Source organism: Bos mutus, chromosome 16, assembly GCF_027580195.1.
Source record: "Bos mutus isolate GX-2022 chromosome 16, NWIPB_WYAK_1.1, whole genome shotgun sequence".
Lineage (NCBI taxonomy): Eukaryota > Metazoa > Chordata > Mammalia > Artiodactyla > Bovidae > Bos > Bos mutus.
Window position 1 is genome coordinate 57,977,884 of NC_091632.1, and position 15,460 is coordinate 57,993,343.

Sequence of the window (15,460 nt, forward strand, 5' to 3'; positions counted from 1 at the left end):
ACTGTTTTATATATATCATATATGCTTTATATATTATTCAAATTTAAACACTATTACTCAATCTAAGCAAACCTTTAAAGAAGACAGAAAAACACATCATTTTAATTGTTAAATTCTAGTTAGCTTTAGTTAACTTTTAAACTAAAGCAGAAAAATTCAGAAGTTGATATGTTTATGAAATATCTATGAATTCAGGGCAATTGACAATCTTAGGAATTGCTTTTAACTTTGGAGCTCCCATTATCTGTAAAACTTAAAAATATGAACACTAGATGTAGGATAGAGAGACTAAAATTAAATAATTTAAATAAAGTAAATTACATTCTGAATTTATTCAGAATCCTGCATGGAGAAATTTCCATCAACTGTGCTGCTGAACTCCTCTAGTAATACATACATATAATTTTCACCTATTTGTGTATATTCCATTGTTCTTCCTCTTTTCAGTATTTTATTTTTCCCACATTATGTTAATTCTCTTTCCAAAATACATTTTCATCAACAAATATATGGACATCTTTATCCCTAGTTATCGGAGAAGGCAATGGCACCCCACTCCAGTACTCTTGCCTGGAAAATCCCATGGGCAGAGGAGCCTTGTAGGCTGCAGTCCATGGGGTCGCTAAGAGTCAGACATGACTGAGCGACTTCCCTTTCACTTTTCACTTTCATGCATTGGAGAAGGAAATGGCAACCCACTCCAGTGTAATACCTTATAAATATATGCTTCCAAAAACAAAAAATGGAATGCTCTGGCATTCAAATTTTGTATTAATTCTTTGTGCTCTTCCTCTCCTGGTCTCACATATGGTTACCAGGTCCTGATTTTTCCAGTTTCGTTGTTGTTGTTTAGTCACCAAGTTGTGTCCCACTCTTTGTAACCCCATGGACTACAGTAGGCCAGGCCTCTCTGTCCCTCACCCTGTCTCAGAGTTTGCCCAAGTTTCCAGTATAATGTCTCAAAAATCTTCCTTCCTTTCTGACCTCACTGCCTACTGAAGTCCTTATTACTTCGCCTGCATTATTCCCGTACTACAGTAACTGATCTTTATAATTCTACATCTCCTTGGTTTCAATTATTCTTGTAAATCTTGTAAATTACTTGTAAATCACTTGTAAATCACTATCGCATTAATTTCAGAAACTTTCAATAGTTTTTATTTATGAATAGTTCTAAAAGTTTACTCTGCACAGAAATCACCTGGCTTGTTAAAAATGTAAATTACTAGCGCCACTCACTTCGCCCTCCCCAAAAAGGGATGAGTCACAAAATTTTACAATTTTATTAAGCACTCAAAACAGTGTCCAATAAAGCACAATCGTTCTTATACAGAAAACATAATAAAAAATCCCAACACTCTTCAGTCGGTTCTGTGGTCTTGCACATGTCACAATCTAGGATTTAGTTTGTCATTTGAAAGTGAAGTTTTAGATAAAATGATTCATGTGTGTTCTTTCCCTTCTGCTGCTGCTGCTGCTAAGTCGCTTCAGTTGTGTCCGACTTTGTGCAACCCATAGATGGCAGCCCACCAGGCTCCCCCGTACCTGGGATTCTCCAGGCAAAAACACTGGAGTGGGTTGCCATTTCCTTCTCCATGTTTTCCTTCTACTTGTAAACATTTCAGTCCCTTTAAAGGTGTGAACGGAATGTCATCTGCCATATTATGAAACAGGATATTGCGGCCATCAAGTCAGTAGCTGCTGCTGCTGCTGCTGCTAAGTCACTTCAGTCGTGTCCAACTCTGTGCAATCCCACAGATGGCAGCCCACCAGGCTCCCCCGTCCCTGGGATTCTCCAGGCAAGAACACCTGGAGTGGGTTGCCATTTTCTTCTCCAATGCATGAAAGTGAAAAGTGAAAGTAAAGTCGCTCAGTCGTATCTGACTCTTAGTGACCCCATGGACTGCAGCCCACCAGGCTCCTCCATCCAGCCACCCTCAACTGTGCACCCTGAGGGGATTCAGGATGGAGACAAGCAGGATACTAGCCCTAGATTGTTAAGGTGCATATCAAAGGAATGATTTCAATGGGCCCAGACTCTTGCATCTTCCCATACACAGAGAAGCACTAAATTCATTAACCTGAGATGTATTTAGATAATAATAATCTTTTGTGTTTCCAACTACCTGGTTCTCATTGCAAGATCCCCTATATACTCTGGCTCCTCCCTTACCCCTTCAAAGCAGTCCCTCAGATATACCTGACAGACTGCCTCCTCTGCTTAATTTCTCAAAAAGTTTGCCAAATAAAACAGTCTCAACTTTTAGGCTATACAGTTTTTTTCAGTCAACAAAGATATGCTTGCATTCCAGCAGTGTATTCTGGCACACTTGTAAACTCCATTCATGGCATTAACTTCTAAACAATCCCATCATATGCATTCTTAACCTTGCTTTATTCTCCTTCCCTCCTCATTGTCAATCCTCGTTGCAATCTGCATCCCCAGCTTTGTGTAGTCCCTTAGACCTAGTGCACAACTGGCCATCTTCGAATTCCTGAGCCAGGCTCAGTTCTCAGTCTATGAATCTCTGTTCTTCTTCCATCTGATCCTGGCTTCTCCAGTCTTAGAAATTTCCATTCTTGCAAAATGTCCTCACAATCCCCACTAGAAGCATCCCTGCCTTAAAGGCAGGTTCAGTTCCTACTTTTCCCTTATGCTGCTGTTCTTGATCTGATGTTTAAGACTCAATGTAACTTTCAAATCAAACATGCACTGAATATTTTACACAGATTCATATCCCTTACTTAACTGCCCTATTTCCTTCCTCTCTGGTTATTCAAGTCCAGCATAGCCTAGTTATAATATCTTTCCTTCACAAAGCATGCCTCAACCTTATCTCTAAAAATGGTTAATATCTACTTCCTCTGAATTTCTGTGGTATGACTATTTTACAAATATTATTTGCAACCAAAATTCCTTGTCTTATATTTTGCTAACTGATTAGCTAGAATGATTAGAATTAGTTATCATTTTTATATGTAAAGAATTATCTCTTTTAATAAACTATAGGGCTTCCCAGGTGGCTCAGTGGTAAAGAATCTGCCTGCCAATGCAGGAGCCGCAGGAGACACAGGTTCAGTCCCTATGTTGGGAAGATTCCCCTGGAGCAGGAAATGACAACCCACTCCAGGCTTCTTGTCAGGATAATTCCACAGATAGAAGAGCCTGGCTGGCTACAGTTCAGGGGGTGGCAGAGAGTCTGACAAGACTGAGCAACTGAGCACAATAAACTATAAGTAGATTAAACAAAGCAATGCTTTGTCTTTTACTCTGTATCCATCTCCTTTGCATTTTGCATATAATAGATAACTAACACATATTATATACTGTCTGGAAAGGTTTGTTCCCTTCTGCTTCATGTTCCAGGGGGAAGCTAACATGACTTAAGATCTCTAATAACCCCTCTGGGTCACTCTGTTAGCATTACCATCTATTAGCACTTTAGTCATAGATATCAGAGATATTCTAACATCTCCTTTGCCTTACCACCCATCAATAAGTTAACTGATAAATTCTGTCACTCATTTATTCATAAAACAATGTAATATTATAGCTGTCCAACTGTTTCCTCTTGCATTAAAACCATATTAAAAATACTCCTCTGTGAAATATTTAACTTGAATTTAATCCTTTTGAAACAATAGTATTATTACTATAACTATACAAATGATATTTCATCTGTAGTAATTAACTAATATTTCTGTAAGCATCTCCTTGCAGGAAACCACTCTCATCAGGAAATCCCTTCTGTCTCATCACTTTATCAAAGCTATACTGTAACTAACCTTAAATCAGGCACCCCTGTGCTCTGCTCATCTCCAGCTCAAATATACTTTTCAATATCTGACCTAACCTATTTGTTCTTTCTATAGACCAAATAAGTAGAAATGAAGAAGGATTAACTAACATATGACCAGAAGAGATCTGGCCAACTAATTATTATTAATTCCCTAGCTTCTCCTTCAGTAATCTCAAGAACAAACTGTGTGAACAAACTGTATAAACAAGATAGCATCTAAGAAAAGATCACAAGAAATAAAACAAGTTTGTACACAAGGGGTGGTGGCGAAACTCCAACTCCCATCTCAGTGATTAACTGAGATTACCTCCCCTTTTCCCTTTGAAAACATTCATGTCCAAGCAGGATCTTCAGAGAAGGTTTCTAGGGACATTAAGTCCACCATTTCCCCAGATTGCTGACATTCTGATCAAAATCAACCTTGCTTTCCACCAACACCTGCCTCTCTCTTGGTTATTGACTTTTCAGGGGCCAAGCAACTGGATCTGAGTTTGGTAACATTTCTTGACTAATTCTTTGATTTATTTACTCACTCAGGGACTATTCATTGAGCACCTACTATGTGTCAGTCACTAACAGATTCTAAAAATAAGCTGTTCATTTGCAAGTGGTATAGTTCACACAATTTTTGCACTGACTGTCAAGTTTATAACTTGTTCAAGCCCTTTCAACTATTTCTCTAAGACTAGATGACTATTTTACTCTTCTCTCTTACACAGTGGGTAAGTGAAGTAAAAGATGCTGGAATCCTGCTCAGTTATATATGTAAAATTTACAGGTCTGTGTACTTAATTTCTTTGAAAGAACTCTACTATATAAATCAAATCATTCATTAAGAAGTCACCCTTTACGGAACTGTGGAACAAGAGAACACATAAATTTAACCAAACACTCTAAGTAGCAACTTATTACAATGTCTTGACAAGCTATAATAAGAGAACAGCTGATAACTATCAATTATGTATTACAGATAGTTGATTATTTATAAACAATATTACATGTTAGAGTTTTTGTTATAAGAAAGGGCCTCATAACAGGCTTAGGTTTTTTGTAAGGAAGAAATTTTTTCCCTTAATTATTAATTTAAAGATTATTGTTAACTGTTAAAATTGAGTGGAATAATGTTCTTTGTAGGTATTTTAGAACATTAGTCATGCATAGGGCTGGTTTACTATGGATTGAGAAGTTTGAATTTCTTCCATTTAAAATTATATTTGTTTTTCCTACTTTCTATACACCAACATTATCTAATGGTAAGATACTTCTACCTACCTTTACAAGGCATATGGCATTTGAATTATCTTCATCACCTTTTTTGAGACTAACTGCATCTTCACAAAGTCCCTTTATATAAAGCAAACAGCCTTGAAATAACTCATCAGCAAAAAATAGACTGCGATACAAAAGTGACCTGAAAGTTTAAAAATTGCCACAGACTTATCTCTCATTTGAAATGAATAAAATCAATTTAGAGTTAATTAGTATGGTTTGTTTCATATGCCTACAGTTAATATTCAATATGTATTACATGTACCATAATTTAAATAATATTGATAAAGATTAGTAAGCATTACTGGTTTGGTTTGGCTGATAATATTGAAGGCAAGATTTTGGGACTGGGTGTGATAAGAACAAAACAGAAGGGGAAACAAGTGATAACTGCCACTGAGTTCTAAAAATTTTGCAATGATACATTAGGCAATGATACACAAAAAGAATTATATTCCTGTATTTATTAAATTTAAATAAATTTCCTCAATTTAGTTTTTGTCTAATGATAGGGAAAAAAATTAACTAGATTAGCGACCATTTGGATAATGTTTCTTAAATTCTCCAACCACCATATCTTAAAATAGAGAAGTTGGTCGCTTTTCTTTTTTCTGCCTTTTCTACTGATCTGATCACAGTCACAAAGATGAGACAAATCACTGCTAACAATTCTGCAAAGAACAGGACAGAATTGGAAAAGAGCAGAATGGAAGAGATAATGCTCCTTAAAAACTGTACACCCATGGCTGATTCATGTCAATGTATGGCAAAAACCAACACAATATTGTAAAGCAATTAGCCTCCAATTAAAATAAATTAATTAATTAAAAAAAAAACTGGATTGAGAAAAGCAAACTGCCCTGAGCAACAGTGTGTAGAGAATAGGGGGGCCTTTGCCCTTCACTGATTCTTCATATATATATGAATATACAATATACAATTAGTTCTTTCTCATCTTTCCATTTTACAAGTGAAAGCTTTATATACCATGAAGCTAGTGAAGCTTAAGCTTCATGGGCTCTTTTTATTTACACCACCTCTTTCAAAGCCTTGCAATTTATCTTAAAGAAGGTCTCCTCAAATTATATAGGCTTTATATAACATGGAACTATTCTTGGATGTAAAAGAATTTGTTAATTGACATTCCTCTAAGCATCTAGTATAAAAAGGAAGATGTCAAACTAAAAACAAGCGGCATATCCCAGAAAAAGAAAGGTCACAAAAAGCAAACCTAATCTTGGTATTTATTAACAAAAGAATGATGATCAAAATTCAGATAGTAATGAACTCATATTACTCAGCATTAAATGTTTAAAGCTTTCTTTTTTCCTATAAAAATGTATTCAATTTTGTTTTTATATGTTAGCACAGGTATAAATAAACAGGGGGTGCCTTATAAAAATAAGAAATGGAAAATGGGAACAAATTTAGAGTTGTAATGGTGAAGTCTGACAAAAAATGTATCAATTAATTATTCAAGTATAGATGTTATGAGGAAATCACTAACAAATTTCATTCTGTTGTAGCAGAAAACTAAATACATTCTCCAAAATTTTACTCACACACAACATAGTATTAGAAAATATATGACAGAAGTCTATTAAAATCCAGGTCCTGGCTTCTAGGAAAATAGAGTAGGTGTACATTTCACTGTTATTCCAGCTAAATAAGTACACTAAAAACTCTGCACGTTATATATAAATCAACCAAAAGACACTGTAAGGTAGAAAAGAGAAGAAAAACTTACTAGGAATGACATGGTGCTAAGTTTGCTGGATTTCCTTTTGCCTCATACATCCTAGATTTGGAGCTGAACAAACCAGAAACCTGGAAATGCCAACAGGTATAGAAAAAAGCCTGCTGTCTAGCGAAAGAACAGGAAAGGAACAGTCTGTCAAGACAGAAAACTTTTAAAAGAATAACCATTCTAATTTAGACAAATACCATAGGAAAAAAAGGTGAAGTGGAGAACCTAGAGTTCCATCCTTGGCAAGATTCAATGAGGCACCTCTAGGGCCCCCATGGAAGGTTTTCAGAAGAAGCTGAGTAGAGAGCTGGGACTTTCATCTTCACTGGGTGGTAAAAAGCAAAGAAACAGAAAGTCATACACACACATTAAAGAAACAGAAAACATAAAGGAGAACCAAATTGAAATTTTAGAGTTGAAAAATATAATGACTAAGGAAAAAACTCATTAGATTGGTTCAACAGCAGAATGAAGTGAACAGAGAAATCAGTGAACTGGAAGACAGAAAATAGAAATTATGCAATCTAAACAAGAGAAAAAAATAGACTGAGAAAAATGAATAGAACCTCAGGGATCATTGGGACTATAAAAAAAATATGTAGCATTTGTGTCTGCAGTCTTAAAAGGAGAATAAAAATGACAGGAATACTTCAAGGAATAATGAATGAAAATTTGCCAAGTTTGCCTGAGGCTCTGCAACAACCAAGAGGGTTGAGATGGGGAAGGGACATATGTATACCCATGGCTGATTCATGTTGATGTTTGGCAGAAACCAACACAATTCTGTAAAGCAATTATCCTTCAATTCAAAAATAAATAAATTAAAATTTCTTTTAAAAAAGAAAATTTGCCAAGTTTGTCAAAAGACACAAAAACAGAGATTTAAGCCAGGGAAACCCAAAGAAGAATAAAGATACATAAATCCACATCAAGACACATCAAAGTCAAACTTCTGTTACTTAAGTACACAAAAAGATACAATGATACTATAGATAACCCTAAAAGGAATTCTAAAAAGTGTTCAAGTAATCTCCAAGAAGGCAGGAAGGAAAAAACAGACAAAACGAAAACACAGAGCAAACAGAAACCAAAAAACAAAATGGCAAACTGAAGCCCTAAGATACAAATAATGAACTGCAAATGGTCTAAATATACCAATTAAAGACAGAGATTGGTAGATGAATTTAGCAATCCCACTGCTGGGCATACACACCGAGGAAACCAGAATTCAAAGAGACACGTGTACCTCAATGTTCATCACAGCACTGTTTATAATAGCCAGTACATGGAAGCAACCTAGATGTCCATCAGCAGATGAATGGGTAAGAAAGCTGTGGTACATATACACAATGGAGTATTACTCAGCCATTAAAAAGAATACATTTGAATCAGTTCTGATGAGGTGGATGAAACTGGAGCCTATTATACAGAGTGAAGTAAGCCAGAAAGAAAAACACCAGTACAATATACTAACGCATATATATGGAATTTAGAAAGATAGTAATGACAACCCTGTATGCAAGACAGCAAAAGAGACACAGACGTATAGAACAGTCTTTGGGACTCTGTGGGAGAGGGAGGGGGGGATGATTTGGGAGAATGGCATTAAAACATGTATAATATCATATAAGAAACGAATCACCAGTCCAGGTTCGATGCAGGATACAGGAAGCTTGGGGCTGGTGCACTGGGATGACCCTGAGGGATGGTATAGGGAGGGAGGTGGGAGAGGGGTTCAGGATGGGGAACACATGTACATCTGTGGAGGATGCATGTTGATGTATGGCAAAACCAATACAATATTGTAAAGTAAAGAAAATAAAAAATTAAAAAAAGTGACCTAACTATATGCTATCTACAAGAAACTAATATTCAGCAACAAATCCCCTTTCTTCCAACTTCTCATCCTCACTTTTTGCTCCAGTCATCCCTGAAGCAAAGACTGTCACTTTAACAAGGAGGAGGAGTTGAGTAAAAGCCCAGGTCTGCACATTAAAGTCCATAAATACCATGAGAAAACTATAATGCAAAAAGACACAAAAGTGGAAGCAGTAATCGATTTTATTTTCTTGGGCTCCAAAATCATTGCAGATGGTGACTGTAGCCATGAAACTTAAAGAAGTCTGCTCCCTGGAAGGAAAGCTACAACAAACCTAGACAGCTTGTTAAAAAGCAAAGACATTATTTTGCCAACAAAGGTCCATATAGTCAAAGCATTGGTTTATCCAGTAGTCATGTACAGATGTGAGAGCTGGACCATAAAGAAGGCTCAGCACCAAGGAACTGATGCTTTTGAACTGTGGTGCAGGAGAAGACTCTTGAGAGTCCCTTGGACTGCAAGGAGATCAAACCAGTCAATCCTAAAGGAAATCATCCCTGAATATTCATTGGAAGGACTGTTGCTGAAGCTGAAGCTCCAATACTTTGGTCACCTGTTGCGAAGAACTGACTCATTGGAAAAGGCCCTGACACTGGGAAAGACTGAAGGCAAAAGGAGAAGAGAGCAGCAGAGGATGAGATCGTTAGACAGCATCACTGACTCAATGGACATGAATTTAAGTAAACTCCAGGAGATGATGGAGGACAGAGGAGCCTGGCATGTTGTAGTCCATGGGGTTGCAAAGAGCTGGATATGGCTTAGTGAGTGAAGAGCAACAAGAATGTCCCAATGTTCACAGCAGCACTATTTACAATAGCCATGACATGGAAGCAACCGATATGTCTGTTGACAGATTAATGCATAAAGAAGTTTTGGTATACATATACAATGGAATATTACCTAGCCATAAAAATGAATGAATCTGAGTTAGTTGTCATGAGGCAGATGAACCTAGAACCTGTCAAACAGAGTGAAGTAGGTCAGAAAGAGAAAAACAAATACCATATATTAAAGCATATATACGAAATGTAGAAAAATGGTATTGATGAACCTTTGCTGGGCAGGAACAGAGTCACCCACATAGAGAGTGAATCTATGGACACAGTGGGGGAAAGAAAGGATGAGACAAATTGAGACAGTATCATTGACATATACCACGTGTAAAATAGTTGTGGGAAGCACCTATACAGCACAGGAAACTTAGCTCAGTGCTCTGTGATGACCTAGAGGGCTGGGATGGTGAGTTGGGTAGGAGAGAGGCTCAAGAGGGAGGGGACATATGTATACTGATAGCTGATTCGCATTGTTGTACAGCAGAATTAACACAGCGTTGTAAAGTAATTATCACCCAATGAAAAGAAAAGTTCACCTAGCTCAGCAAAGCAGGGAGGTCAAATAGTTTCTCTATGGTTTGAAGAAGCAAGTTAATTATTAGCCTAATACCTGGCATGCAGTAGATGCTAAATAGACATTTTTAAATTTTAAAAAGGATAAGCCAAAGATTAGGAGAAAATATTTATAACCATGTATCTGTCAAAGAACTCATATCCAGAATATAAAAAGAATTCTTAAAATGCAACAGTATGAAGACAAACAATTCAATTAGAAAATGTACAAAAGACATGAAAAGACATTTTACCAAAGAAGAGAATCAGATGGAAAATAAGCAAATGAAGACACTAAATATCAGTCATTAGGGGAATGCAGACTAAAACCACAATAAGATATTATTACACACCTACTAAAATGTCTAAAATAGAAAATAGCAACAACTTCAAATGGTAGTAAGAATGTGGAGAAACTGAATTACTAATACATTGTGTGGGAATGGAAAAAAGGCATAATCACTCTGGAATGTCTTGGTAGTTTCTTTAAAAATTAAACATGCAATTATAGTAAGACCCAGTAAGTGCACTTGTGGTGATTTACCCCAGAAAAATGAAAACTTATGTTCACACAAAAACCTGTTTATGCATGTTTATATAGCAGCTTTATCTGTATTAGGCAAAGGCTGGGTAACATGCAGGTGTGCTTCAAGAGAGACAAACTGTGGTACATCCTAACCATGGACTGTTACCCAGCAGTAAAAATAAATGATTAATATATGCAACAACCTGGATGAATCTCCAGAGAGTTATGCTACATGAAAAATCAATCCCAATGGTTATATAATGCATAATTTCACTTATATTACATTCTATCAAAGGACAAAATTACAGAAATCATAAAGAGATTAGTGCTTGCCACAGGTTGAGAGTGGGAGTGAGAAGGAAGAGAGTATAGCTATTAAAGGATTAAAAGACAACATGAAAGATACAGAAATGTTCTGTATCTTGATTTTACTACTGTCATTATCCTGGTCATACTATATCTTTGAAAGATATTACCACCAGGGGAAGATGGTGAGAAAGGCACATGAGATTGCTCTATATAAATTCTTACAACTGTATTTTCATCATAATTATCTCAAAGTAAAAGTTTAACAGCAACAAGAAAATCTGGCTGTAATATAGAATTAACTGTCATCTATCTTGGATGATTTAATCATTTCCCTTCCTGGAGGCAAAACTTAGCTCAAGTGAGGGTTTCTCTGGCAGCATAGTAAAGAATCCACCTGCCAATGCAGGGGACACAGGTTCAATCCCTGGTCTGGGACGATTCCACATGCTGCAGCACAACTAAGCCTTTGTACCACAATTACTGAAGCCCACATATCTAGAGCCTGTGGTCTGCAATGAGAAGCCACCGCAATGAGAAGCCTGCATAGAGCAACAAGAAAATAGCCCCCACTCACTGCAACTAGAGAAAACCTATGCACAGCAATGAAGACCCAGCACAGTCAAAAATAAATGACCAGTTTGAAGATGACATGATACTGTGCATCATTTCAGTTCAGTTCAGTCACTCAGTCATGTCCGACTCTTTACAACCCAATGGACAGCAGCACACCAGGCCTCCCTGTCCATCACCAACTCCCGGAGTTTACTCAAACTCATGTCCATTGAGTCGGTGATGCCATCCAACCATCTCATTCTCTGTTATCCCCTTTTCCTCCCACCTTCAATCTTTCCCAGCATCAGGATCTTTTCAAATGAGTCAGTTCTAATCAGGTGGCCAAAGTACTGGAATTTCAGCTACAACATCAGTCCTTCCAATGAATATTCAGGACTGAGTTCCTTTAGGATGGACTGGTTGGATCTCATTGCAGTCCAAGGGACTCTCAAGAGTCTTCCTCAACACCACAGTTCAAAAGCATCAATTCTTCAGTGCTCAGCTTTCTTTATAGTCCAACTCTCACATCCATACATGACTATTGGAAAAACCATAGCTGTGACTAGACTGACCTTTGTTGGCAAAGTACTGTCACTGCTTTTTAATATGCTGTCTAGGTTGGTCATAACTTTTCTTCCAAGAAGCAAGCATCTTTTAATTTCATGGCTGCAGTCACCATCTGCAGTGATTTTGGAGCCTCCCAAAATAAAGTCTCTGACTATTTTCACTGTTTCCCCATGTATTTGCCATGAAGTGATGGGACCAGATGCCATGATCTTCGTTTTCTGGATGTTGATCTTTAAACCAACATTTTCCCTCTCCTTTTTCACTTTCATCAAGGGGCTCTTTAGTTCTTCTTCACTTTCTGCCATAAGGGTGGTGTCATTTGCATATCTGAGGTTATTGATATTTCTCCTAGCAATCTTGATTCCAACTTGTGCTTCATCCAGCCTAGTGTTTCTCACTATGTACTCTGCATGTAAGTTAAATAAGCAGGGTGACAATATACAGCCTTGACGTACTCCTTTCCCTATTTGAAACCAGTCTGTTGTTCCATGTCCAGTTCTAACTGTTGCTTCCTGGTCTGCATAAAGATTTCTCAGGCGGCAGGTCAGGTGGGCTGGTATTCCCATCTCTTTCAGAATTTTCTACAGTTTGCTGTGATCCACACAGTCAAAGGCTTTGGCACGGTCAATAAAGCATATGTTTTTCTGAAACTCTCTTGCTTTTTCGATGATCCAGCGGATGTTGGCAATTTGATCTCTGGTTCCTCTGCCTTTTCTAAAACCAGCTTGAATATGTGGAATTTCACAATTCACCTACTGTGAAAAACTATATGAAAACTGAAAAGCTATAGGAAATTAGCTTACTATAAAATTAGAATACTTCCTAATGCTATACACAAAGATAAATTCAAAATGGATTAAAGACCTGAATGTAAGACCAGAAACTATAAAACTCTTAGAGGAAAACATAGGCAGAACACTCGATGAAATAAATCAAAGCAAGATCTTCTATGACCAACCTCCTAGAGTAATGGAAATAAAGGCAAATATAAACAGATGAGACCTAATTAAACTTAAAAGTTTTTGCAAAGCAAAGGAAACTACAAGGTGAAAAGACAACCCTCAGAATGGGAGGAAGTAATAGCAAAGGAAACAACTGACAAAGAATTAATTTCCAAAATATACAAGCATCTCATGTAACTCAGTATCAGAAAAACAAACAACCCAATCCAATCCTTTTTAGGGAAAAAGACCTAAACAGACATTTCTCTAAAGAAGATACATAGATGGCTAACAAACACATGAAAAGATGCTAGCACAACATCACTCATTACTAGAGAAATGCATATCAAAACGGCTGTGAGATACTACCTCATACCAGTCAGAATGGCCATCATCAAAAAGTCTACAAACAATAAATGCAAGAGAGGGTCTGGAGAAGAGGGAACCCTCTTGCATTGCCAGTGGGAATTGATACAGCCACTATGGAAGATGGTTTGGAGATTTCTTAAAAGGAATAAAACCACCATATGACCCAGCAATCCCACTACTAGGCATATACCCTGAGGAAACCAAAACTGAAAAAGACACATGTACCCCAATGTTCACTGCAGCACTATTAATAATAGCTATAACATGGAAGCAACCTAGATGTCTACTGACAGATAAATGGATAAAGAAGCTGTGGTATATATATGTACTAGACAGTATATTAAAAAGCAGAGACATTAGTTTACTGATAAAGGTCTGTATAGTCAAAGCTTTGGTTTTTCTAGTAGTCATGTATGGATGTAAGAGTTGGACCATAAAGAAAGCTGGATGCTGAAGAATTGATGCTTTTGTACTGTGGTGTTGGAGAAGACTCTTCAGAGTCCCTTGGACTGAAAGGAGATCCAACCAGACCATCCTAAAGGAACTCAGTCCTGAATATTCATTGGAAGGACTGATGCTGAAGCTAAAACTCCAATACTTTGGCCACCTGATGCGAAGAACCAACTCACTGAAAAAGACCCTGATGCTTGGAAAGATCGAAGGCTGGAGGAGAAGGGGACAACAGAGGATGAGATGATTGGATGGCATCACCGACTCAACGGACACGATTTTTGAAATGTGAAAGCTCAGGGAATTGGTGATGAACACAGAAGCCTGGCGTGCTGCAGTCCATGGGGTCACAAAGAGCTGGACACAAATGAGCAACTGAACTGAACTGACTATATTTATATATATAGTAACACATTTTATGTTAAATATATATAATATTATAATAGTCTTTTAAAAATGACATAGATTAAATTTAATCATAAGGGGTATAGAATGTGACTTTTTAATCACTGAGTTAAAATTCATGTATATCTATTTGCATACTACATATTTCAAATAAGGCTTCCTCTCAAAATTTTTATAATTGTATTTCATAGACTTACCTGCTCTTATCAGTCTTAATTCTTTTAACGGTCAGTTTCCAAGTAACAAATAATTTATTAATTCTGAAAAGAAAAACACTTCTTAATTCTATATTCGTAAATCAGTACTAACAAAATAGATGAATAATTTAGTAAAGTCTTAGTAATACTAGAAAATTCCCTAGAAAACGTTTCATTCATCCTGAGCTACCTAAAGGAAATATTAAACCATATCACCTTTTTCCCAACCTATCAATAGAATACAGAGCACAAAGCAAATTAAGTTATTAAACTTCCCATAGATACATAATTAATTTAGTTCCAATATTCAAATAAGTATAAAACCTGTAAAACTACTATTTTCATTATAGATTCATTTGGTTACTAGTTTTAAAAGAGAATCATACTTCAAGAAGAGTCAAAGGAGTCAAGATGGAGGAGTAAGAGGATGCAGAGTTCACCTTTCGCCACAAATGAATCAAGAATATATTTACAAATGAAACAGTTCTCACAGAGCATTTACTTAACACTACCTCACTCCAGTACTCTTGCCTGGAAAATCCCATGGATGGAGGAGCCTGGTGGGCTGCAGTCCATGGAGTCGCTAAGAGTCGGACACGACTGAGCGACTTCACTTTCACTTTTCACTTTGATGCATTGGAGAAGGAAATGGCAACCCACTCCAGTGTTCTTGCCTGGAGAATCCCAGGGACGGGGGAGCCTGGTGGGCTGCCGTCTCTGAGGTCACACAGAGTCAGACACGACTGAGGCGACTTAGCAGCAGCAGCAGCAGCAGCAGAGGACCTCAGACACCTAAAGGGACAAGAAAGATCCCCACGTAACTGGGTAAGACAAAAGAAAGAAGAAGGGAAAAGGAAAAGGAGGGGAAGTGGATTGGGACCTGTGCTCCTGGGGGGAGCTGAAGGAAAGAAGAGGTTTCAGCATGCAAGAAAGCCCTCTTACTGGTGGGGAGATCAGCTAGGACAGCTTTGAGGGCTGGGAGGAGAGCACAGCAACCAGTCTGTGGTGGCAGAACAGAGTGAAACCTACACAGGTTGGAGCCACAGCTCTGCGTGCCCCAGCCT

At 37.4% G+C, this 15,460-nt stretch overlaps 1 protein-coding gene across 1 annotated transcript in view; it reads right to left on the bottom strand.

Annotated features, from left to right (window-relative positions):
* The window catches only part of DNAH14 (dynein axonemal heavy chain 14), a 354,570-nt gene that overhangs the window by 301,366 nt on the left and 37,744 nt on the right, over positions 1-15,460 (bottom strand). Inside the window, exons 7-8 of the mRNA XM_070384410.1 lie at positions 14,397-14,459; positions 5,073-5,211 (exon numbers count right to left, since the gene is read on the bottom strand). Coding sequence (XP_070240511.1) covers positions 5,073-5,211; positions 14,397-14,459 — 202 coding nt within the window. The remainder of the gene's footprint in view (positions 1-5,072; positions 5,212-14,396; positions 14,460-15,460) is intronic.